The 25,000-nt window shown below is 49.0% G+C and overlaps 1 protein-coding gene across 1 annotated transcript in view; it reads left to right on the forward strand.

Annotated features, from left to right (window-relative positions):
* dnah9l (dynein, axonemal, heavy polypeptide 9 like) overlaps nt 1-25,000 on the forward strand; it is a 43,555-nt gene that overhangs the window by 10,859 nt on the left and 7,696 nt on the right. Inside the window, 52 exon segments of the mRNA XM_077016054.1 lie at nt 1,313-1,471; nt 1,682-1,765; nt 2,026-2,184; nt 2,468-2,590; nt 2,720-2,842; nt 3,822-4,046; nt 4,393-4,484; nt 4,985-5,111; nt 5,415-5,570; nt 6,478-6,603; nt 6,976-7,083; nt 7,636-7,731; nt 7,733-7,768; nt 7,848-8,008; nt 8,095-8,251; nt 8,362-8,507; nt 8,899-9,015; nt 9,245-9,383; nt 9,901-9,993; nt 10,162-10,356; nt 11,181-11,258; nt 11,380-11,512; nt 11,617-11,744; nt 12,255-12,403; nt 12,545-12,695; nt 12,964-13,095; nt 13,700-13,873; nt 14,053-14,257; nt 14,775-14,940; nt 15,061-15,163; nt 15,416-15,655; nt 15,907-16,068; nt 16,310-16,436; nt 17,262-17,404; nt 17,770-17,931; nt 18,199-18,432; nt 18,673-18,819; nt 19,162-19,275; nt 19,550-19,693; nt 20,392-20,574; nt 20,830-20,835; nt 21,438-21,539; nt 22,075-22,209; nt 22,507-22,680; nt 22,788-23,023; nt 23,839-23,961; nt 24,086-24,290; nt 24,454-24,463; nt 24,466-24,587; nt 24,590-24,616; nt 24,945-24,972; nt 24,975-25,000. The exon segment at nt 24,975-25,000 is cut by the window's right edge and continues 84 nt beyond it. Of these exon segments, the coding sequence (XP_076872169.1) occupies nt 1,313-1,471; nt 1,682-1,765; nt 2,026-2,184; nt 2,468-2,590; nt 2,720-2,842; nt 3,822-4,046; nt 4,393-4,484; nt 4,985-5,111; nt 5,415-5,570; nt 6,478-6,603; nt 6,976-7,083; nt 7,636-7,731; nt 7,733-7,768; nt 7,848-8,008; nt 8,095-8,251; nt 8,362-8,507; nt 8,899-9,015; nt 9,245-9,383; nt 9,901-9,993; nt 10,162-10,356; nt 11,181-11,258; nt 11,380-11,512; nt 11,617-11,744; nt 12,255-12,403; nt 12,545-12,695; nt 12,964-13,095; nt 13,700-13,873; nt 14,053-14,257; nt 14,775-14,940; nt 15,061-15,163; nt 15,416-15,655; nt 15,907-16,068; nt 16,310-16,436; nt 17,262-17,404; nt 17,770-17,931; nt 18,199-18,432; nt 18,673-18,819; nt 19,162-19,275; nt 19,550-19,693; nt 20,392-20,574; nt 20,830-20,835; nt 21,438-21,539; nt 22,075-22,209; nt 22,507-22,680; nt 22,788-23,023; nt 23,839-23,961; nt 24,086-24,290; nt 24,454-24,463; nt 24,466-24,587; nt 24,590-24,616; nt 24,945-24,972; nt 24,975-25,000 (6,891 nt within the window).

Below are 25,000 nucleotides of genomic sequence, written 5' to 3' on the forward strand. Positions count from 1 at the left end.
ATAGCACACGCATGTGAATCATGATTCATAGTCTATAACACACGTATGTGAATCATGATTCATAGTCTATAACACACGTATGTGAATCATGATTCATAGTCTATAACACACGCATGTGAATCATGATTCATGGTCTATAGCACACGTATGTGAATCAAATATATTCATGGTCTATAGCACACGCATGTGAATCATGATTCATGGTCTATAGCACACGTATGTGAATCATGATTCATGGTCTATAGCACACGTATGTGAATCAAATATATTCATGGTCTATAGCACACGCATGTGAATCATGATTCATGGTCTATAGCACACGTATGTGAATCATGATTCATGGTCTATAGCACACGTATGTGAATCATGATTCATGGTCTATAGCACACGTATGTGAATCATGATTCATGGTCTATAGCACACGTATGTGAATCATGATTCATAGTCTATAACACACGTATGTGAATCAAATATATTCATGATCTATAGCACACGCATGTGAATCATGATTTATGGTCTATAGCACACGTATGTGAATCATGATTCATGGTCTATAGCACACGTATGTGAATCATGATTCATGGTCTATAGCACACGTATGTGAATCATGATTCATAGTCTATAACACACGTATGTGAATCAAATATATTCATGATCTATAGCACACGCATGTGAATCATGATTTATGGTCTATAGCACACGTATGTGAATCATGATTCATGGTCTATAGCACACGTATGTGAATCATGATTCATGGTCTATAGCACACGTGTCATTTGTAATGTCAGTGGCATATTTCCTCTACATCTTTTCTTACTCAGCAGTTTCTTACTTATTTACCTGGTGCACTCAAGTTGATGCTTTCAGTTTTGAAATGTGTTTTCCATTTGTGTGTGTACATGTGCGTGTGTTTGTGTATGTGTGTGTGTTTGTGTGTGCTTTTGTATTTGTGTGTGTATGTGTGTCTGTGTGTGTGTGTGCGCTTTTGTGTTTGTGTGTGTATGTGCATCTGTATGTGTGTGTGTCTGCATCTTTTGTGTTTGTGTGTGTGTGATTGTGTGTGCGTGCCTGTGTGTGTGTTTGTGTGTGTGTGTGATTGTGTGTGCGTGTGTGTGTGTGTGTGTGATTGTGTGTGTGTGTGTGTGTGTGTTTGTATTTGTGTGTGTGTGTGATTGTGTGTGCGTGTGTGTGTATATATTTGTGTGTGTATGTGTGTGTGTGTGTGTGTGTGTATGTTTGTGTGTGTGTGTGTGATTGTGTGTGCATGTGTGTTTGTGTGTGCGTGTGTGTCTGTGTGTGTGTGCGTGTCTAGACAAATCGTGCAGTGACTCAACTGGAGAGTGAGATGTGTAAACTGCATGAAACAGCGAAACTGTTTGAGGTCAGTTTCCCCGACTACAAACAGCTCCGTCAGTGCCGCTCAGATGTCATCCTAGTCAAAGCAGTCTGGGATATGGTCATATTTGTAAAGGTATTGCACAATCACAAACACTTTTCGCAATGTTCACATTTTCACATGTCACACTTAAGGGCCAATTCTGTCATATCTGTGTGGTTCTTGCACAGCAGAGAACACTGCGAGTAAACAAACATCATTAGTACATTTTGACATGGTAATGGTTTCTTACCACAACTTAGATAATCATTGAGTGATGTTATGTGTGCTTGATGGGAAATGTAGTCCAGTATCTCGGACTGGACTACGACACCATGGAAGGAGATCAACGTGGAGCAAATGGATATGGAGCTCCGGAGATTTGCTAAGGTGCAACTGACTAGTCTGATTTTACAGTAGTTCTGCAAAATCTGTTATAGTTAGAATCTGCAAAAAATCTAAATATATGCATGAAAAGGCCTGAGGCTTTTAGAGAAGAAAGTGTTTGGTAGATGTGTGTAGTAGAAAGTGTTTGGCTGATGTAGAAGTGTAGTAGAATGTGTTTGGCAGATGTCGATGTTAGTAACAGTGTGTGTGTGTGTGTATGTGTGTGTATGTGTATGTGTGTGTGTGTGTGTGTGTGTGTGCAGGAGATGAAGACTCTCGATAAGGAAGGACGTGTGTGGGATGTCTACGCAGGTCTGGAGTCGACTGTTAAGAACATGCTCACGTCACTCAGGGCTGTTAACGAACTGCAGAACTCGGCGGTCAGGGAGCGTCACTGGCGACAGCTCATGCGCTCCACCGGGGTATCGTATCCCCCGGCAACACAACACCACCGACCACCTTCACAATCTGACCCAAGGACTAATGTTGTTTTCAGCTCACGGTTACAGTCCTACCACAGTGCACCCTAACACACCGCAGCAGTGATGTGCCTCTAGCACATTCGGATATGGGTGTTCGGGTGGACGGATATGGACAGATTCTTTTGCATGAACATGACATCAGCCCTTAGTTGAGCCCAGTATTTTATTTTTCTCTCTCTCTCTCTCTCTCTCTCTCTCTCTCTCTCTCTCTCTCTCTCTGTAGGTGAGCTTTATGATGGATGAGAACACAACTCTAGGTGATCTCCTGAAGCTACAGCTCCACCGTGTGGAGGATGAGGTGAAGAATATTGTGGACAAAGCAGTTAAAGAGTTGGCCATTGAGAAGGTACAGATACCATGAGATAAAGATGAAATCCCTAACACTACACTCAACGTGTCTTTATTTACAGTAGAACAAAGTAGAAAGTGAAATAACACAATAGCCGTCAATAACTCTGTGTGCGTGTATTTGTAGATCCTGGGTGAAATTAAGCAGACGTGGTCCACCATGTCTCTGTCATATGAGACCCATCCCAGCACTGGAACCCCTCTCCTCAAAGCAGATGAGAACCTTATAGAGACACTAGAAGATAACCAGGTGGGGCTCAGGTTAACCACACACCACACTGACCTCCACTGTACTCTCAGATTAACCCTCACACACCACACAGACCTCCACTGTACTCTCAGATTAATCCTCACACACCACACTGACCTCCACTGTACTCTCAGATTAATCCTCACACACAGACCTCCACTGTACTCTCAGATTAACCCTCACACATAGACCTCCACTGTACTCTCAGATTAACCGTCACACACCACACAGACCTCCACTGTACTCTCAAATTAACCCTCACACACCACACAGACCTCCACTGTACTCTCAGATTAATCCTCCCACACCACACTGACCTCCACTGTACTCTCAGATTAACCCTCACACACAGACCTCCACTGTACTCTCAGATTAACCGTCACACACCACACAGACCTCCACTGTACTCTCAGATTAACCCTCACACATAGACCTCCACTGTACTCTCAGATTATCTCTCACACACCACACTCATTCATTCATTCATTCATTCACACACCACACTGACCTCCACTGTACTCTCAGATTAACCCTCCCACACCACACAGAGATGGGCGTAAACTTGTGTGTGTGTGTGTGTGTGTTTGTTTGTGGTGTGTGTGTGTGTGTGTGTGTGTTTGTGGTGTGTGTGTGTGTGTGTGTGTGTGTGTTTGTGGTGTGTGTGTTTGTGGTGTGTGTGTGTGTGTGTGTGTGTGTGTGTGTGTGTGTTGTGGTGTGTGTGTGTGTGTGTGTTTGTGGTGTGTGTTTGTGGTGTGTGTGTTTGTGGTGTGTGTGTGTGTGTGTTTGTGGTGTGTGTGTGTGTGTGTGTGTGTGTGTGTGTGTGTGTGTTTGTGGTGTGTTTGTGGTGTGTGTGTGTGTGTATGTTTGTGGTGTGTGTGTTTGTGGTGTGTGTGTGTGTGTGTGTGTGTGTTTGGGGTGTGTGTGTGTGTGTGTGTGTTTGTGGTGTGTGTGTGTGTGTGTGTGTGTTTGTGTGTTGCAGGTACAGCTGCAGAACATTCTGATGAGTAAACACGTGGAGTTCTTCCTGGTGGAGGTGAGCAGCTTGCAGCGGCGCCTCCTGCTGGCGGACCTGGTGATGGGGGCGTGGCTGAGCGTGCAGCGCACCTGGGCTCACCTGCAGGGCATCTTCACCAGCTCACACGACATCCGCAGCCAGCTGGCCCACGATGCCGAGCGGTTCGCCGGCATTCACCTGGACTTCCAGGTTCCACCGCACCACCACGGCACCTGCAGGAATCACACCAGACATCCTCAGCTCGCACGCACGCACGCACGCACGCACGCACGCACGCACGCACGCACGCACGCACGCACGCACACACACACACACACACACACACACACACGTACACGGGACTTTGCTTTGCTAGCGGCTGGCTCTTTGGTCTGTAATGTTTGATTGCATATTCTCATTGCCTAAGTAATCTCAGGAAATTCTTAGTAAACACCAGAAATGTGGATTTATTTGTTAGTTTATTGTGTACTACAGTATTATGTACTGTGGGTGTGGCTGTGGTTGTGGGTGTGTCTGTCGGTGTGGGCGTGACCAGGAGCTGATGATGAATGTTGTCAAAACTGCAAATGTGATTGAAGTCACCAACCAGCCAGGTTACCTGGAGAAACTTGAGACCTTGCAGCAACGGTGTGTGTGTTTACTTGTGCTTGTGTTAGTGTGTGTTCTGCATACAAGTGTTTAACAATCATTAAAGCTTATATCATTAATCATTTATTTCGTAATTGGAATGTTCTCTGTACTGTTGATTTATGTATGTGTGTATGGCTGTGTGTGTGTGTGTGTTTTATCTGTACGTTCTGCAAACAAGTGTTTAACAAGCATTAAATATTCAGGATTATATTGTGAATAATTTAATTAATTTATTGAAATGTACTCTGTCCTGATGGTTTTTGTGTGTGTGCGCATGTGTGACTGTGTGTGCTCTTGTGTGTATGTGTATTTGTCTATGTGTGTGTATGTGTGTACGTGTGTGTGTGTGTGTGTGTGTGTGTGTGTGTGTGTGTGTGTGTATATTTACATGTGTGTATTTGTGTGTGTGTGTGTGTTTATGCATGTGTGTGTGTGTGTGTGTGTGTGCGTGCGTGCGTGCGTGTGTGTGTGTATGTGTGTGTGGGTGCTCCCTCTAGATTGTCCGTGTGTGAGAAGGCTCTGGCTGAGTATTTGGAAACAAAGCGTCTGACATTTCCACGCTTCTATTTTGTGTCTGCCGCTGACCTACTGGAGATCGTTTCCAAGGGAACGCAGCCAAGACAGGTAGTCCATAATTCCTCTCATTAGTAATACTGTATTTGTCTTATACACGACATCAGAGTCTGTGTGTTATACAAGACCTCAGAGTGTGCTGTAGTGAGTATTACTGTAGTGAGTATTACTGTAGTGAGTATTCAAAATCATAAAAGTATTTACTTGTAGACTAGAGACCTCATCACTGATCACACTGCAACAGGTGTGTTCACCTGCACACTGGCCACAAAAACAAACTTCAAGCACAACTTCATTTAGAATCGAAGATCCTGAGACGGCTCACTGTCTCCCCCTGCTGGCGTGTGTGTGTAGGTTACACGGCACCTGCTGAAGCTCTTTGATAATTTGGCTGATCTGAAGTTCAGATGTGAGGAGGAGGAGGAGGGAGAGTTTGAGGTTGCTGTGGGGATGTACAGCAGAGAGCGAGAGTATGTGCATTTCTCTGAGCCCTGTGTGTGTGAAGGACAGGTAACACAAACGCACAAAAACACTCCTGCGTGCACACACACACACACACCACACACACACACACACAGTAGACACTCTATACACACACATACACACACACGCGTGCACACACACAGTAGACACTCTATACACACACACACACACACACACACACACACACACACACACACACACACACACACGCCCGCATTCACACTCGCACACACACATACACACACAGTAGACACTCTACACACACACACACACACACACACACACAGTAGACACTCTACACACACAAACACACACCGAGTAGACACTCTACACACACAAACACACACACAGTAGTTACTCTACACACACATACACACACACACGCACACACACAGTAGTTACTTTACACACACATACACACACACGCACACACACAGTAGTTACTTTACAAACAAACACACACAGTAGACACTCTACACACAGTAGACTCTTTCTACTGTTTCATACAGTGTTGGTGCACTAAGTGAAGGGCCCAGGGTGTGATTACGTCTAGTGTTTCTCCCTGCGCTCTCTCTGTCTCTCTCTCTCTCTGTCTCTCTCTCTCTCTCTCTCTCTCTCTCTCTGTCTCTCTCTCTCTCTCTCTCTCTCTGTCTCTCTCTCTCTGTCTCTCTCTCTCTCTGTCTCTCTCTCTCTCTCTCTCTCTCTGTCTCTCTCTCTCTCTCTGTCTCTCTCTCTCTCTCTCTCTCTCTCTCTCTGTCTCTCTCTCTCTCTCTCTGTCTCTCTCTCTCTCTCTCTCTCTCTCTCTCTCTGTCTCTCTCTCTCTCTCTCTGTCTCTCTCTCTCTCTCTGTCTCTCTCTCTCTCTCTGTCTCTCTCTCTCTCTCTCTGTCTCTCTCTCTCTCTCTCTCTCTCTCTCTCTCTCTCTCTCTCTCTCAGGCTGAGAGCTGGTTGAGGAGCTTGGAGCGGGCCATGACCTCCACAGTGAGGCAGGAGATCTGTGAGGCCGTCACTGCCTATGAGGACAAACCCCGCGATCAGTGGCTGTTTGACTATCCTGCACAGGTGTGTGTGTGTGTGTGTGCGTGTGTGTGTGTGTGTGTGCGTGTGTGTGTGTATGCTTGTGTGTGTATGCATGTGTGTGTGTATGCATGTGTGTGTGTGTGTGTATGCATGTATGTGTGTGTGTGTGTGTGTGTATATGTATGCAGTGGCGGACTTAGCAATTTGGGGGCTCAAGGCGAAATTAGCTAGGGGGCCCATCAACATTAATATGCGAGAAAGAAGTTAGCTAGTCAGGGGGCCCCTACAGTGGGCTGCAGTGGGAGGGGCCCAAGGCAGTTGCCTAGCCACGCCTCTATGCAAAGACCGCCTCTGTATGTATGCTTGTGTGTGTGGGTGTATGTTTATCTGCATATGTGTGTATGTGTGTTTCAGGTGGCACTGACAGGAAGTCAGATCTGGTGGGCCACAGATGTGGGTATCGCCTTCCAGCGTGTGGAAGAAGGATTTGAGACAGCCCTTAAAGACTATAATAAAAAACAGGTACTCACTCACTCACTCACTCACTCACTCACTCACTCACACACACACACACACACACACACACACACACACTCACTCACTCACTCACTCACTCACACACACACACACACACACACACACACTCACTCACACACTCACACACTCACTCACACACTCACTCACACACTCACATACTCACTCACTCACTCACACACTCACTCACTTACACACTCACTCACTCACACACTCACACACTCATTCACACACTCACTCACACACTCACATACTCACTCACTCACTCACACACTCACTCACTCACTCACACACTCACACACACACTCACACACTCACTCACACACTCACTCATACACACACTCACACACTCACACACACACTCACTCACACACACTCACACACTCACTCACTCACTCACTCATTCACTCCAACCTCAGTTTCACGTTAGCTAATATCTCTAGTTCATGTAGTTTGTTGAATGTAGGTCATGAATGTCCTCATGTCTGAGTCTTGGTGAACAGCGGGAGGTGTCATGGCTGCCTCTGGTTCTGATGACAGGTCGCTCAGCTGAACTCTCTGATCAACATGCTGCTGGGAGAACTGAGCCGTGGAGACAGGCAGAAGATCATGACTCTCTGCACCATCGACGTTCACCGCGCGTGATGTGGTGGCAAAGCTCATCGCCCAGAAGGTAACCACGGCAGCGCCCGTGACCCTCGTGAGAGTGGCGGCTTCTGGAATGACATGACATCACAGTCTCGGTCGCCTAGGTGACAAACGGACAGGCGTTCGCGTGGTTGTCCCAGTTACGGCATCGCTGGGATGAACAGCACAAGCACTGTTACGCCAACATCTGTGACGCTCAGTTTCAGTTCTCATACGAGTACCTGGGGAACACCAACCGGCTGGTCATAACACCGCTCACCGATCGGTTAGTCACACACACACACACACACACACACACACCCTCCTCCGTGGTGCTGGAGTGACCCTCACCACTGTGTGATCACACCACAGGTGTTACATCACCCTGACTCAGTCTCTCCACCTCACAATGAGTGGCGCCCCCTCTGGTCCCGCCGGCACTGGCAAGACGGAGACCACAAAGGACCTGGGCCGATCGCTCGGCATTATGGTCTATGTATTCAACTGCTCCGAGCAGATGGACTACAAGGTGGGCTGTTGCCACAGTTACAGGACAGGAGCTGAACGCTGAGCTAGTCCGGTTTGCGGTTCTGCAAGCACAGAGTGGTGGACTGTAAATAACGCTGTCTCTCCTCTCAGTCCATAGGTAACATCTACAAGGGCCTGGCCCAAACAGGCGTGTGGGGCTGCTTTGATGAGTTCAACAGGATCTCAGTGGAGGTTCTGTCTGTGGTCGCCGTGCAGGTCAAAACCATCCAAGATGCTGTTCGCAACAAGAAACACAGGTCAGGCCTGCACACTTACACTGCACACTGCTGTATCGCTTACACTGATACCGGTACAGCTTCGACTGTGATGTGAGGTCATGTATGCGTATGTAAATTAAGTGAGGTCATTTATGGATATGTAAATGAAGTTAGGTCATATATGCATATGTAAATGAAGTGAGGTCATGTATGCATATTTATATGAAGTGAGGTCATATTTACATGAAGTAAAATTATTTCTACATATTTATATGAAGTTAATGTAAGTCCGAGGCTCATACCGAATAGCATTTCCTTTCAGACCATCGACGCCTGTCTGACAAGAACAGGCTGCATACACGAGTGACATATGCATGCATGCAACGTCCGTGTGCTTCCAGGTCACCCTCTGTGATTTTGCCCTGCTCAGGTTTCACTTCCTGGGTGAGGAGATCGAGCTGAAGCCCACTGTGGGCATCTTCATCACTCTGAACCCAGGTTACGCCGGGAGGACTGAACTCCCCGAGAACCTTAAGGCCCTGTTCAGGTCCCACACATTTTCCTGTCTCACACATACCCGTCTCTGCACCTGTCTCACCTCCTGGTTCTACATTTATTTCTCCATCTTTACACCTGTCTGTCATTTTAGCTCTGTTCCTGTCTCTGCTCTTCTTACTGAGGTCTCTGCATTGTGGATGTGAGGTAATGGAGTAATTATGGAATGAGTTTGGTTCTTGGTGAAAGTGTGCGTGTGTTTGTGTTTGTGTGTTTGTCAGGCCCTGCGCCATGGTGATTCCAGACTTTGAGCTGATCTGTGAGATCATGTTGGTGGCTGAGGGCTTCATGGAGGCACGAACACTTGCACGCAAGTTCATCAGTCTGTACACACTCTGCAGGGGACTGCTGTCCAAGCAGGTACCCTGTAACACACACACACACACACACACACACACTCACACACACACACACACACACACACACACACACACACACACACACACACACACACACACACACACACACACACAGCCTGCACACCTAACACACACACACACACACACACACACACACACACACACACACACACACACACACACACACACACAGCCTGCACACCTAACACACGCACGCACACACACACACACACCTAACACACGCACACACACACACACACACACACACACACACACACACACACACACACAGCCTGCACACCTAACACACACACACACACACCTAACACACACACACACACAGAGGGGACTGCTCTCCAAGCAGGTACCCTGTAACACACACACACACACACACACACACACACACACACACACACACACACACACACACACACACACACACACACACAACCTGCAGGGAGAAGCTGTTGAAGCAGGTGCTCTGTGTCTGCTGTTACTCATCATGACTGATTTTGCAGGATCACTATGACTGGGGTCTGCGTGCAATAAAGTCAGTGCTGGTTGTTGCTGGGTCACTGAAGAGGGAGGATCGGAGCAACCCAGAGGAGCAGGTGCTCATAGGAACTGTAGTTTAGATTTTCTATCCTTTCTCATAATGGCTGAACGTGATTGGTCCATCTCCACTTCTTCTGCACCTTTTTGTTCTGCCATTGGCTTTTCTAATGTAGTCAAACAGTTGTCACGGTCTTATCCTGATGCCACTGTGGTGCCGTATTAAGGTCCTGATGCGGGCCCTGCGGGACTTCAACCTGCCTAAGCTGGTAACGAGTGACGTGTCGATCTTCCTGGGCCTGATCAGCGAACTCTTCCCCCTGCTGGAGGCCCCGCGGAAAAGCGACGCCTGCTTGGAGCAGCACGTGCGCTGGGCCGTCAGTGAGCTGCGTCTGCAGCCGGACGAGAACTTCATCTTCAAGGTGGGCCCGCCCCCGCGACCCCGCCCAAGCGACACGTATGGTGTGACCAGGCTCACAACCCCATTCTACTGCCCCATTCTACTGCCCCACTCTACTGCCCCATTCTACTGCCCCATTCTACTGCCCCATTCTACTGCCCCACTCTACTGCCCCACTCTACTGCCCCATTCTACTGCCCCATTCTACTGCCCCACTCTACTGCCCCACTCTACTGCCCCATTCTACTGCCCCATTCTACTGCCCCACTCTACTGCCCCATTCTACTGCTCCACTCTACTGCCCCACTCTACTGCCCCATTCTACTGCCCCATTCTACTGCCCCACTCTACTGCCCCACTCTACTGCCCCATTCTACTGCCCCACTCTACTGCCCCACTCTACTGCCCCATTCTACTGCCCCATTCTACTGCCCCACTCTACTGCCCCACTCTACTGCCCCACTCTACTGCCCCATTCTACTGCCCCATTCTACTGCCCCACTCTACTGCCCCATTCTACTGCCCCACTCTACTGCCCCATTCTACTGCCCCACTCTACTGCCCCATTCTACTGCCCAATTCTACTGCCCCATTCTACTGCCCCATTCTACTGCCCCACTCTACTGCCCCATTCTACTGCCCAATTCTACTGCCCCAATCTACTGCCCCATTCTACTGCCCCACTCTACTGCCCCACTCTACTGCCCCATTCTACTGCCCCATTCTACTGCCCCACTCTACTGCCCCACTCTACTGCCCCATTCTACTGCCCCACTCTACTGCCCCACTCTACTGCCCCACTCTACTGCCCCATTCTACTGCCCCACTCTACTGCCCCGTCCGCAGGTGACTCAGCTGGAGGAGCTGCTGGCCGTCAGACACTCCGTCTTCGTGGTCGGCGCTGCGGGAACGGGCAAGAGCCAGGTGAGGGACGCCAAGGGTCCAGGGCCTGCCTGAGCCGGTCTGGGCCAGCCTGGACCGGCTCGGACCAGCGCCAGGAGTGGCCCAGCGTGAGCTGGTGAGTGATGTGTGCGGATCTCCTCAGATTTTGAAGACGCTGCACAAGACGTATGCAGGCATGAAGCAGAAAGCCGTGTGGTGTGACATCAACCCCAAAGCCGTGACGACCGATGAGCTGTTTGGCTTCCTGCACCCCGCCACGCGGGAGTGGAAAGATGGTGGGCGTGGCCTTCATGGCCGCACGTTTTTACATTATTGTGTAAATGGTGTTCAACAGGTGACGACAGGTGTGTGCGTGTGTGTGTTTAAACACACTTTTTAGGTCTTTTCTCTTCAACTATGAGAGAATTGTCTGCTTTGTCCCACGATGGTCCAAAGTGGATTGTGTTGGATGGTGACATCGACCCAAAATGGATCGAATCTCTCAACACCGTCATGGACGACAACAAGGTGGATCACTGTTAGATCTGACACGATGTCAGAATCAGTGATGACACTTTAAATCTAGAACATCTCTCTGAATCCATAATAATAATAAGCTTGTAAACAGGATTTTCAAAGTGCTTTAGAAAAGTTACACTAAGATAAAATTGAATAGAAACAATAAGATATATTATGATAAGCAATATACAACATGAGGGATAAGGTAGACCATTTCGGACCATGACGAAATAGGAATGCAACACAATTTTACTTTTTGTATCAGCTAAATTTATTCAAAGAACAACAGAAAAAATTAATGGAATACATTAAGATGAAAATGAAAGTTGAATTAAGGGTTCAGTTGAACAGGTAGGATTTGACCTTTTCTCCCCAGGGGGCTTAGATGGACCTCAGGCCCGTTGGGTAGAGTTCTGTAGGATATAGAGTTCTAGAGCTTAAGATGGAGATGGAGCATTTATATACGTTTCCAGCATTTATATATGTTTGAATGTGTGTGTGTGTGTTTGTGTGTTTAAGGTGCTGACCCTGGCTAGTAATGAGCGTATCTCTCTGACGTCCTCCATGCGGTTGCTGTTTGAGATCAGCCACCTTAAGGCAGCCACCCCGGCAACCGTATCTAGGGCCGGCATCCTCTACGTCAACCCTCAGGACCTGGGGTGGAGCTCGTGAGTGACCACCACCCGCCCCCACCTTAAAAACTCATGAGACACAATAACAGTGCCCACTACACTCATGATACACGATACTCATGTATATTCAGTGCACGGGTATCCCAGCCAATCAGTGAACTCTCTTTTGCATTTCAGGTATGTAACAAGTTGGATTGATACCCGTCAGGCCCAATCAGAACGTGCAAATCTGTCAATCCTGTTTGATAAGTACGTGCCCTACTGTCTAGAGCAGGTCCGGTGTAACCTGAAGACCATAACACCTGTTCCTGACACGAGCATGGTTCAGGTGAGACACATACAGTCTCTCTCTCACACACACACACACACACACACACAACACACACAACACACACAACACACACAACACACACAACACACACACCCCCCGAATAAACACATCCAAGCACACTTATTCCTGAGACCAGGATAGTACAGGTGAGACAAACATGCAAACATACACACATGCAAACACCCACCCACGCATACTGGCATAACATCCTATACCTAGAGAGTGTGTGTGTGGGTGTGTGGATGTGTGTGTGTGTGTGTGGTAGACTCTGTGTTGCCTGCTGGACTGTGTGCTGTCGGAGGAGAACACTCCGGCTGACTCTCCCCGCGAGCTCTACGAGATGTACTTTGTGTTTGCGTGTATCTGGGCGTTTGGAGGGGCTCTCTTCCAAGACCACGTGAGTGTCCTGACAGCAGGAGTCCTTCACCAGCGAGGCAATATGGATATGTGCCATCCTCTCTCTCCATCTCCCTCCAACTCTCCATCTTCCTCTCTCTCTCCGTCTCCCTCCCTCTCTCTGTCCGTCTCCCTCCCTCTCTTTCTCCATCTCCCTCCCTCTCTCTCCATCTCCCTCCAACTCTCCATCTTCCTCTCTCTCTCCGTCTCCCTCCCTCTCTCTGTCCGTCTCCCTCCCTCTCTCTGTCTCCCTCTCTCTCTCCATCTCCCTCCCTCTCTCCATCTCCCTCTCTCTCCATCTCCCTCCCTCTCTCCATCTCCCTCTCTCTGTCTCCCTCTCTCTCTCCATCTCCCTCTCTCCATCTCCCTCCCTCTCTCTGTCCGTCTCCCTCCCTCTCTCTGTCCGTCTCCCTCCCTCTCTCTGTCTCCCTCTTTCTCCATCTCCCTCCCTCTCTCTCTCCGTCTCCCTCCCTCTCTCTCTCTGTCTCCCTCTCTCTCTCCATCTCCCTCCCTCTCTCTCTCCATCTCCCTCTCTCTGTCTCATCTCCCTCTCTCTCTCCGTCTCCCTCCCTCTCTCCATCTCCCTCTCTCTCTCCGTCTCTCAGCTGAAAGACTATCGTAGTGAGTTCAGCCGCTGGTGGCTGAAGGAGATGCGTGCGGTCAAGCTGCCCTCCCAGGGCTCTGTGTTCGACTACTACATCAACCCCAGCACCAAGAAGTTTGTGCCGTGGAGCGAACTCACCCCTCCCTTCGAGCATGAGCCCGACGTCCCGCTGCAGGTGCCCTCACGTTGAGACACGTGCCCTCACGTTGAGACACGTGCCCTCATGTTGAGACACGTGCATGTACACAAACACACAAACTACACACACTCCAAAAAGAAACGTGAAAAACGCTCCCCAATGTCACGTCCTAGTGAGTGAAGAGCTAGTGCCTGCGTGTGTGTGTGTGTGTACAGATGGTGCTCGTACACTCGGCTGAGACGACCTGCTTGGCGTACCTGGTGGACCTGCTCCTACAGAAGGGCAAGGCGGTGATGTTGGTGGGTGGTGCGGGTGTGGGCAAGAGCGTGGTGGTGTGGGACACCATCTCCAAGCACACGGAGGACTTCATGGTGACCAAAGTGCCCTTCAATTACTACACCACTTCAGCCATGCTACAGCGTGAGTCAAAACGCGGCTGTGCGCACACACGCAAACACACACGCACGCACAAACACACACACACATTCCACATGAACTATTCCATGCTCAGTGTTAGCAGGAGGTTGTGAAAAAATTTGTGGTGTCTCTTAGTGACTCTAAATGACTCAGTGGTGTCTCTTTGTGACTTTACCATCCTCACCATCTGTGCTATGGTTGTGGTTCTTTCTTTGGGTCATTGTGTGGTGTGTCAGGGTCTCTGTAGGACACACGGCCACACAAAAGTCTTCTCAGGGGGACCCTGAGGCCATTCAGGCACTGGAACCTGGGTGGACAGCTTGTGAACGCTGGAGGGATTTGTGATCCAAATGTCACGTTCAGAATAAGTGCATGTTAGTTGCTTCAGAAACAGATTCTGTGAAGCTAGCCTGCTGTCCAGCGGGTTTCCTGGACACGACCCAGTCTGGTGTCTAATGTGTGTGTTTATATGGATGCGTGTGTGGTCTGGACCAGCCCCTGTTGTGGTGTTTGCTGGCAGGAGTGCTGGAGAAACCTCTGGAGAAGAAGGCGGGACGTAGCTTCGCTCCTCCTGGGACCAAGAAGCTCATCTACTTCATAGATGACCTGAACATGCCGGAGGTGGACGCCTACGGCACAGTGCAGCCACACACACTCATCCGCCAACATCTGGACTACGCCCACTGGTGGGTGGGGTTAGGTCTTTATGCAAACTTCAGCATATAATAATGTGGGAGAGAAAAGTCACGAATGAATATTAGGTGAATAATATCCCAGACTGCTTGTGTGTGTGTGTGATTTATCAGGTATGATCGTCAGAAGTTGGTCGTGAAGGAGATTCATAAGTGTCAGTATGTTACCTGCATGAACCCAACAGCTGGAAGCTTCTCTGTAAACCCTCGCCTACAGGTAACCCCTAGCAACCACAGAAACCACACCCACTGGTCACAGACATGTGATTGGCCTTTATAATTATGAACCGGGTTGTTCATATGACAAAAAAAAATATAGTTTCTAGTCAGCAAGAGACTAAATTGTCCGAAATGAAGATATTGGTCTTTCACAATGTCAGCAACTAAAACAATTATCTCTGTCTCTCCCTTTCTCTCTCCCTTTCTCTCTCTCTCTCTCTCTCTCTCCCTCCTTCTGTACATCTCTCAGAGGCATTTCTCTGTGTTTGCGGTGAACTTCCCGCGCTCTGAGGCCCTCAACACCATCTACAGCAGCATCCTGGCCAGCCACTTCCAGCAGGGCGCCTACAGCTACGGTGTGAGCCGCTCGGTCACCACACTCGTCCAGGCCGCCATCTGCCTGCACCAGAAGATGACGCAGAACTTCCTGCCGACCGCCGTGCGCTTCCACTACCTGTTCAACCTGAGGGACATCTCCAACGTCTTCCAGGTGGGCTTCGGCGCCGGGGTCAGAGTTCACGCTCGTGTTTGGCTGTGTGTTGACAGTGCATGTGTAAGATCAGTGGAACCTTGGGAGAATCCTGGCTCTATAAGAATGTGTGTGTGTGTGTGTGTGTGTGTTGTGTGTGTGTGTGTGTGTGTGTGTGTATGTGTGTGTGTGTAGGGGATTCTCTTTGCCTTGCCTGAGAGTGTGTGTGTGTGTGTGTGTGTGTGTGTGTGTGTGTATGTGTGTGTGTGTAGGGGATTCTCTTTGCCTTGCCTGAGAGTGTACGGTACCCCATAGACCTGGTGCACCTCTGGCTTCACGAGTCCTCTCGTGTCTACTCTGATAAACTGATGGAGGAGAAGGACGTTGAACTCTTCACCAAGATCCTGCTGGACACCGGCAAGCGGTACTTCGAGGTCAGAGGGTCACACACACTTTTCTGCTTCTGCTCAGACGTCTGGGGACATCGCCAGCGCATGTGTGTTACTGTGTGGTATTGTCATCTAATTGTGTGTGTCTCTTTCTCTCTCTATATATTTCTCTCTCTCTCTCCCTCCCTGTCTGTCTCCCCTGTATGTATGCACCCGTCTCTCTCCCCCTCCCTGTCTGTCTCCCCTGTATGTATGCACCCGTCTCTCTCTCCCTCCCTGTCTGCAGGGGATAGATGAGTCCATCTTTATCCACCAGCCTCTGCTATACTGCCACTTTGCGCATCCTGTAACACCAACCATATCATATAAACAACATAACATGCTAGCATCCGGTAACACCGACCATATCATATAAACAACATGCTAGCATCCGGTAACACCGACCATATCATATAAACAACATGCTAGCATCCGGTAACACCGACCATATCATATAAACAACATAACATGCTAGCATCCGGTAACACCGACCATATCATATAAACAACATGCTAGCATCCGGTAACACCGACCATATCATATAAACAACATGCTAGCATCCGGTAACACCGACCATATCATATAAACAACATAACATGCTAGCATCCGGTAACACCGACCATATCATATAAACAACATGCTAGCATCCGGTAACACCAAACATATCATATAAACCACATGCTAGCATCCTGTAACACCAACCATATCATATAAACAACATGCTAGCATTCGGTAACACCAACCATATCATATAAACCACATGCTAGCATCCTGTAACACCAACCATATCATATAAACAACATGCTAGCATTCGGTAACACCAACCATATCATATAAACCACATGCTAGCATCCTGTAACACCAACCATATCATATAAACAACATGCTAGCATTCGGTAACACCAACCATATCATATAAACCACATGCTAGCATCCGGTAACACTAACCACATCATATAAACCACATGCTAGCATCCTGTAACACATCCTGTAATAATTATTTCAGACATTTGTAATTGTTACACAATAGTATTAATATTAGTATAGTATTAATATACTAGTATTAGTATAGTTAGTTTAATTAATATTAGTATAGTATAGTATAGATTAGTATTAGACATTATCAACATTATCATGTTCAACATAATCAATTATGCATATGTATGTGTATGTGTGTGTGTGTGTGTGTGTGTGTGTAGGGGATATCCCAGACCTGTTCACTGAGGAGGAGGTAGATATGATCGTAACCTCTATACGTTTGGAGCTGCGAGGCCTCGGCCTGCTGGACACACGGGACAACTGCTGGAACTTCTTCATCGACCGCATACGCAGACAGCTGAAGGTACACACACACACACACCCCAGCACACACACACAAAATGGGCCTGTAGGCCTAACTTCTATCCATATCATGTATATCTTTTCACTTCAGCGCGCTCCAGTGTCCGCATCTCATAGCCACTAAATGTACGTCGCCCTCTGCTGGTGCAGGTGGTGTTGTGCATCTCATAGCCACTAAATGTACGTCGCCCTCTGCTGGTGCAGGTGGTGTTGTGCATCTCATTGCTACTAACTGTACGTCGCCCTCTGCTGGTGCAGGTGCTGTTGTGCATCTCATAGCCACTAAATGTACGTCGCCCTCTGCTGGTGCAGGTGGTGTTGTGCATCTCATTGCTACTAACTGTATGTCGCCCTCTGCTGGTGCAGGTGGTGTTGTGCTTCTCTCCGGTGGGTTTCACTCTACGCACACGGGCACGGAAGTTTCCGGCTCTGGTGAACTGTACAGTCATTGACTGGTTCCACTCGTGGCCCCAGCATGCATTGCAGTCGGTCAGCAGGAACTTCATCAACAGCATCAGTGGCCTGGAGGTGAGAGAGAGACAGACACGGAGAAACAGGGAGACAGCGGAGAGACAGAGAGACAGACGCAGAAACAGGGAGACAGGGAGAGACAGAGAGACAGACAGGGAAAAAATGACGGACATAGAGACAGAGAGGAAAGTGAACCTTTCTATGTCAGTCAAATTAATATTAAATATAAATATTAATATAAAAATTAATGCAAACAGTATACCAGGCACATTCTATTCTACATTTGTACTGACTAACTAAGGAACGAGAACGTTTCTCCTCCAGCCTGCAGTGAGCACGTCCATCAGTGAGTTCATCTCCTTCGCGCACACAAGTGTTAATGACGTGAGCGTTAAGTACCAGCAGAACGAGAAGCGTTTCAACTACGTCACCCCCAAGAGCTTCCTGGAGTTCATGAAGCTCTACGGCAACCTGCTGGCGACCAAACGTTGGGAGCTCACGCAGAAGATGGAGCGGCTGGAGAACGGCCTGCAGAAGCTTCTGACCACCTCGTCCCAGGTCACACACCCCAACATACACACACACACACACACACACACACACACACACACACACACACACGTGCACGTAGACTTTCAGGAGCAGGTCTGCTGGGAGCTGACTTTGATTTGGGCATGCACCCTATTTCAGTAAGTTGTGCTGGTTTCTTTGGACTCCCTCTTCCTATCTCTCTCTCTCTCTCTCTCTCTCTCTCCCTCCCTCCATCTCTCCATCTCTCCCCTCCCTCCCTCCTTACAGGTGGAGGATCTGAAGGCCAAGCTGGCCCTGCAGGAGGTGGAGCTGCACCACAGGACCACTGACATGGAGGCCCTCATTGCTAAAGTCGGCCAGCAGACCGACAAACTCAACCTTGAGAAGTGTGTAGCAGATGCAGAGGAGCAGAAGGTGAGGCGCGCACGCACACACACACACACACACACACACACACACACCTCACACACCTCACACACACACACACACACACACAAACACAAACACACACACACCTAATACACACACACACACACACACACCTAACACACACGCACGCACACACACACACACACACACACACACACACACACACACACACACACACACACACACACACACCTAATACACACACACACACACACACACACACACACACACTCACACACACACACACACACACACACACACACACACACACACACACACACACACACACACACACAGGTGTATATTTAATCTCCTATTGGTTGGCAGGTAGCAGCGATCCAGGCGGAGGTGACCAAGCAGCAGCAGGAGACGGAGGAGGATCTGGCCAAAGCAGAACCCGCCCTGCAGGCAGCCAACGCCGCCCTCAACACCCTCAACAGGGTATAGAGGGGGCGGGGCCTGTGTGGAGGGCTGGGGGGAGGAGCCAGTGTGGATGGCTGGGAGGAGCTGTGGGGGGGAGGGGGGTCAAAGTAGATTGAGGGGAGGGGGAGGAGCCACTGTGCAGGGATGCGTGGGGCTGGAGGGGGGAGGTGTGGGGGGTTATGTGGATGTGTGGGTATTTTTAGAAGAATACAGGGAAAGTGTACCCTTTATACCCTACCCTTGGTTTTGTTTGTGTGTCTTTGGCTGTGTGTGTGTGTGTGTGTGTGTGTAGCTGAATCTAACAGAGCTGCGGACGTTTGCTAACCCCCCTGTGATCGTCATCAACGTGCTAGCAGCAGTGCTGGTGCTGTTGTCTCCAAATGGACGCGTTCCTAAAGACCGCAGCTGGAAGGCTGCCAAAGGAGTTATGAGCAAAGTGAGTGTGTGTGTGTGTGTGTGTGTGTGTGTGTGTGAGTGTGTGTGTCTATATGAGTGATTGTGAATATGTGTGTGTGTGTGTGTATGAGTGAGTGTGAATACATGTGTGTGAATACGCACGTGTGTACACGTGTGTGTGTATGTGTGTGTGTGTGAATATACGTATGTGTATGTGTGAGTGTGAATATGTATGTGTGTGTGTGTGTATGAGTGAGTGTGAATGTGTGTGTGTGTGTGTATGAGTGAGTGTGAATGTGTGTGTGTGTGTGTGTATGAGTGAGTGTGAATACATGTGTGTGAATACGCACGTGTGTACACGTGTGTGTGTATGTGTGCGTGTGTGAATATACGTGTGTGTGTGTGTGAGTGTGAATATGTATGTGTGCGTGTGTGTATATGAGTGAGTGTGAATGTGTGTGTGTGTGTGTGTGTGTGTGTATGAGTGTGAATACATGTGCGAGTTCAGTTGAGTAAATGGCAGAGGAGCACACAGACCGAATCTCTCCTGTATCTGCTTATAAACTTTTCTTTGTACTTATGTACTGTGGAAATGCAAGAAATATTGTGTAAATGTGAATAACAACAGGGAACCAGACATAACAGAATGATTCTCTGTGTGTGTGTGTGTGCATGTGTGCGTGTGTGTGTGTGTGTGTGTGTGTGTGCATGTGTGTGTGTGTGTGTGCGTGTGTGTAGGTTGATGATTTCCTGCAGGCGCTGGTTAACTTCGATAAGGAGCGTATCCCAGACGTGACGGTGCGGGTCCTGCGTGACGAGTATCTCAGTGATCCAGACTTCAGTCCAGAGTTTGTGCGTCAGAAGTCGTCGGCAGCAGCTGGACTGTGTGCCTGGGTTATTAACATCATGCGCTTCCATGAGGTACCGAACCCCCACACCACTGTTACCTTACACACCAGCCTAGTGTAAAACATGAAACACAACTGGAATACAACACACACACACACACACACACACACACACACACACACACACACACACACACACACACACACACACACACACACACACACACACTTTATTCACTTGTCTGTTGTATGTTCTGAATGTGTCTGGTGTTGATTTCCTTGTCTCAGTGTCTCTGCTCATCTCTCTCCTCTATGCTGCCCTCTACAGGTCTTTGTGAGTATTTGACATTTTTTGTACATAATGGTCATTGTGAAATCCTCTCTAAAACCAGGGTGACCGAAGATTTAAAATACTATTTAATATGCATGACAATGACTAACCAAGCTCATAGCCAGGGAAGAGAAGTATGTTTTGAAGAGCTTTAAACATGTCTGGAGTTTCAGCTGGTTTTACACTGAGAGGACAGAACACACATATGTACTGCCAGAAGGTGTGAGTATAAGAATGTGGCGTCATGAGGTCACTACTGCAGAGAGGGGCCACGCCTGCCTCAAAAGATTTTATACCTTGTATAATATTTCAATATATGTGTGTGTTATGTGTGTTATGTGTGTTATGTGTGGTGTGTGTGTGTGTGTGTGTGTGTGTGTGTGTGTGTGTGTGTGTGTGTGTGTGTGTGTGTGTGTGTGTGTGTGTGTGTGTGTGTGTGTGTGTGTGTGTGTGGTGTGTGTGTGGTGTGTGTTATGTGTGTTATGTGTGTTATCTGTGTGTGTGTGTGTGTGTGGTGTGTGTTATGTGTGTGTGTGTGTGTGTGTGTGTGTGTGTGTGTTATGTGTGTTATCTGTGTGTGTGTGTGTGTGTGTGTGTGTGTACAGGTGTACTGTGAGGTGGAGATGAAGCGGATGTGTCTCTCTCAGGCCAGTGCTGATCTGACTGAAGCTGCAGAGAAGTTGGAGATCATCCGGAAAAAACTCACCGTGAGACTCCTCCTTCCTCTTCACCTCCCCCTCCACCTCCCTCTCCTCGTCCCTCTCCACCTCCACCTTCCTCTCCACCTCCCCCTCCACCTCCCCCTGCTCGTCCCTCTCCACCTCCACCTCCCTCTGCTCGTCCCTCTCCACCTCCACCTCCCTCTTCACCTCCCTCTCCACCTCCCACTCCACCTCCCTCTGCTCGTCCCTCTCCACCTCCACCTCCACCTCCCTCTCCACCTCCACCTCCACCTCCCTCTCCTCGTCCCTCTCCACCTCCACCTCCCTCTCCACCTCCACCTCCACCTCCCTCTCCTCGTCCCTCTCCACCGCCACCTCCACCTCCCTCTCCACCTCCACCTCCACCTCCCTCTCCACCCGTCTTTTATCTGAACATGATGCTCATTCTAGGTTCTAATGTGTCTCATGTGAAAACCTGTGTGTGTATGTTTGTGGTCTTCTGCGAGCATGCTGTGTGTTTCTAGGTTAAGGTTAAAATGATGTATTCATGCATGTGTGTGTGTGTGTGTGTGTCGTTCAGGAGTTGAACAGTAGTTTGGACACTCTGAAAGCAGCGTATGAGAAGGCCACCTCTGAGAAACTGCAATGTCAAGACGAGGTGAACCACACCAATACCACCATCCAACTGGCTCATCGTCTGGTCAAAGGCCTAGAGGTGTGTGTGTGTGTGTATTTGTGTGTGTTTGGAGAATGTGTATTATATGTCTATTAATTTTTAGTAGTTTCTAGTTTTAGAATGTTTGCCAGGTCGTGACTGAGCATTTGGTGAGAGGTGCAGTCTCTGACTGGAGGGGTGTGTGTGTGTGTGTGTGTCTGTGTGTGTGTGTTTGTTTGTGTGTGTGTATCTGTGTGTGTGTGTGTGTGTGTGTGTGTGTGTGTGTGTGTGTGTGCATCTGTGTGTGTGCGTGCGTGTGTGCATCTGTGTGTGTGTGTGTGTGTTTGTGTGTAAAAGTCGGAGAATGTGCGCTGGACTCACTCGGTGGCCCAGTTCCGGGAGCAGGAGGCCACTCTCTGCGGTGATCTTCTCCTCACAGCTGCCTTCATCTCCTACGCTGCCTCCTTCTCCAGGAGATACAGACATGAGCTCCTCCATAACCTCTGGTTGCCTTACCTACACACACAAAAGGTGAGGTGACTGCAGTGATTGATAGTGTATATATCCATCTATTGATCTGTGTATTGATCTAATGATTTGTGTCTGTCTGTCATTATCTGTCTGTATCTCTCTTCTAGGCTCCTGTTCCCATGACTGAGGGGTTAGATCCGGTTGCCATGTTAACAGATGATGCCACAATCGCTAAGTGGAATAATGAGGGGTTGCCAGGCGATGAGATGTCTACGCAAAATGCCACCATCCTGCTCAACTGTGAGCGATGGCCCCTCCTCATCGACCCTCAGCTGCAGGGCATCAAATGGCTCAAGAGTCGCTACGGCAACAGCCTGCGAATAGTCAACCTTGGGCAGAAGGGGTGAGTGGGAGTGGCCACTGGAATGATCGGTGTCTGCCATTGGCTAACTCTTTAGTGTAAAAGGAAACCTCGGAAAGTGTCCCGTGGTGCCTGACGACTTTTCAGTTCTTCGAGGTGGGAGGTGAACCTCCATGAATCGGACTGCTTCTCCAGGCACATCCCACAGATGATGGATCGGACTGAGATCTGGGGACATTGGAGGCTGGGCCAGCAGCAGGAGCGCTGTGTCATGTTCCTCAGGCCGTTCCTGAGTGTGTCACGGCTTCACTGGCGTGAGTGCACCAAGCTGGCATGCTCATGGTGTTCTCACGCCGCTGTCATAGCCAGCGTGAAGGTTTTCAGCAGACTGTGCTACAGCCGCACTTCTGTGACATCGGACCAGATGGGTTAGCTTTGGCTCCCCAAGTCATGACCCTTGACCCATGACCCATGACCCTGTCACCACTTGACTGTTGTCCTTCCTTGGTCCCAGCCACTACATACTGGGAACACCCCAGAAAACCTCCCGCTGTGGAAACGCAGTGACCCCGTTGTCTGGCCAGTTTGGCCCAGTGGCTCAGATCGTCACGTTTTATCTGTTCTTCCTGTGACCCCATCACTCGATTCCCGTGGTGCCTCATGACCTTTGACATGTGCCACTGTAACGTGATGATCAATGTAATTCACTTTCAGTGCTGTGGCTGATTGGTGAAAATCTGTGTTTTATATATAACACACATGTTTCTGTCTTTGCAATCTGCCTTTGTTTGCATGGACATGGATGTATTGTGCGTGTGTGTGTGTGTGTGTGTGTGTGTGTGCATGCACATACACAGATATGTCGATGTAATCGAGCATGCAGTAATATCTGGAGAAACCGTATTGATCGAGAACCTGGAGGAGACTATTGATCCGGTAATCGATCCACTACTGGGTCGACACACCATTAAGAAAGGCAGGTGAGGGATCACACACACATACACACACACACACACACACACACACACACACACACACACACACACACACACACACACACACACTGTTATTGGCCTTATCACACAGAAGCTCACCTGTGTCCAGGTGTGTGAAGGTTGGGGATAAGGAGTGTGTGCTCCACCCGGCCTTCCGTCTCATCTTACACACCAAGCTGGCCAATCCGCACTACAGGCCCGAGATCCAGGCCCAGACCACCCTTATCAACTTCACCGTCACCCGTGACGGCCTGGAAGACCAGCTGCTGGCAGAGGTGGTCAACCTGGAGAGGCCTGACCTCGAGCTCCTGAAGGTGTGTGTGTGTGTGTGTGTGTGTGTGTGTGTGTGTGTTTTCCTGAGTCTAAAAGAAGCAAGCTTTGTATTTAGGAATCAGATCAAAGGTCAAGACAGTCAATTCTAAGACAATTCTAATTCTGATTGATATTGTGTGTGTGTGTGTGTGTGTGTGTTTCCAGTCAGAATTAACTAACAGCAGAACATGTTTAAGATCGAGCTGAAGCAGGTGGAGGACCTCCTGTCACGTCTCTCGGCCGCAGAGAGCAACTTCCTGGGGGGACAGCGTGCTGTGGAGACGCTGAGAGACCACCAACACACACCGCGGCCGAGATCGAGATGAAGGTGCGGGCCACACAGCCAGTGTCCTCGTAGAATCACATCACATCTAGGTGTGCATGTGGACGCTTGCTGGGACGTGGGGACTTTCGCTTCATGCCTTGAGGTGGTGAGGTGATGGTTTGCAGTGAGATGATGCTGCCAGCAGGGGGCAGTAGAGTCTTACGTTCAGCTTGCACCTTCAGTCTCAGGTCGCCGTGGCTCCTGGTGTCTAACTGCTTGTATGGTTTATGTCTCTGTGTGGTACAGTGTCACTCTCTCTAACTCTCTGCTGTGAATGCGGTACTTGATGACTGATGCGGGGTGTGTGTGTGTGTGTGTGTCCCTCACACAGGTGTTGGAGGCGAAGGTCAATGAGGTGAAGATAACGAGGCCCGTGAACACTACCGG

This window comes from Brachyhypopomus gauderio, chromosome 8, assembly GCF_052324685.1.
Source record: "Brachyhypopomus gauderio isolate BG-103 chromosome 8, BGAUD_0.2, whole genome shotgun sequence".
Lineage (NCBI taxonomy): Eukaryota > Metazoa > Chordata > Actinopteri > Gymnotiformes > Hypopomidae > Brachyhypopomus > Brachyhypopomus gauderio.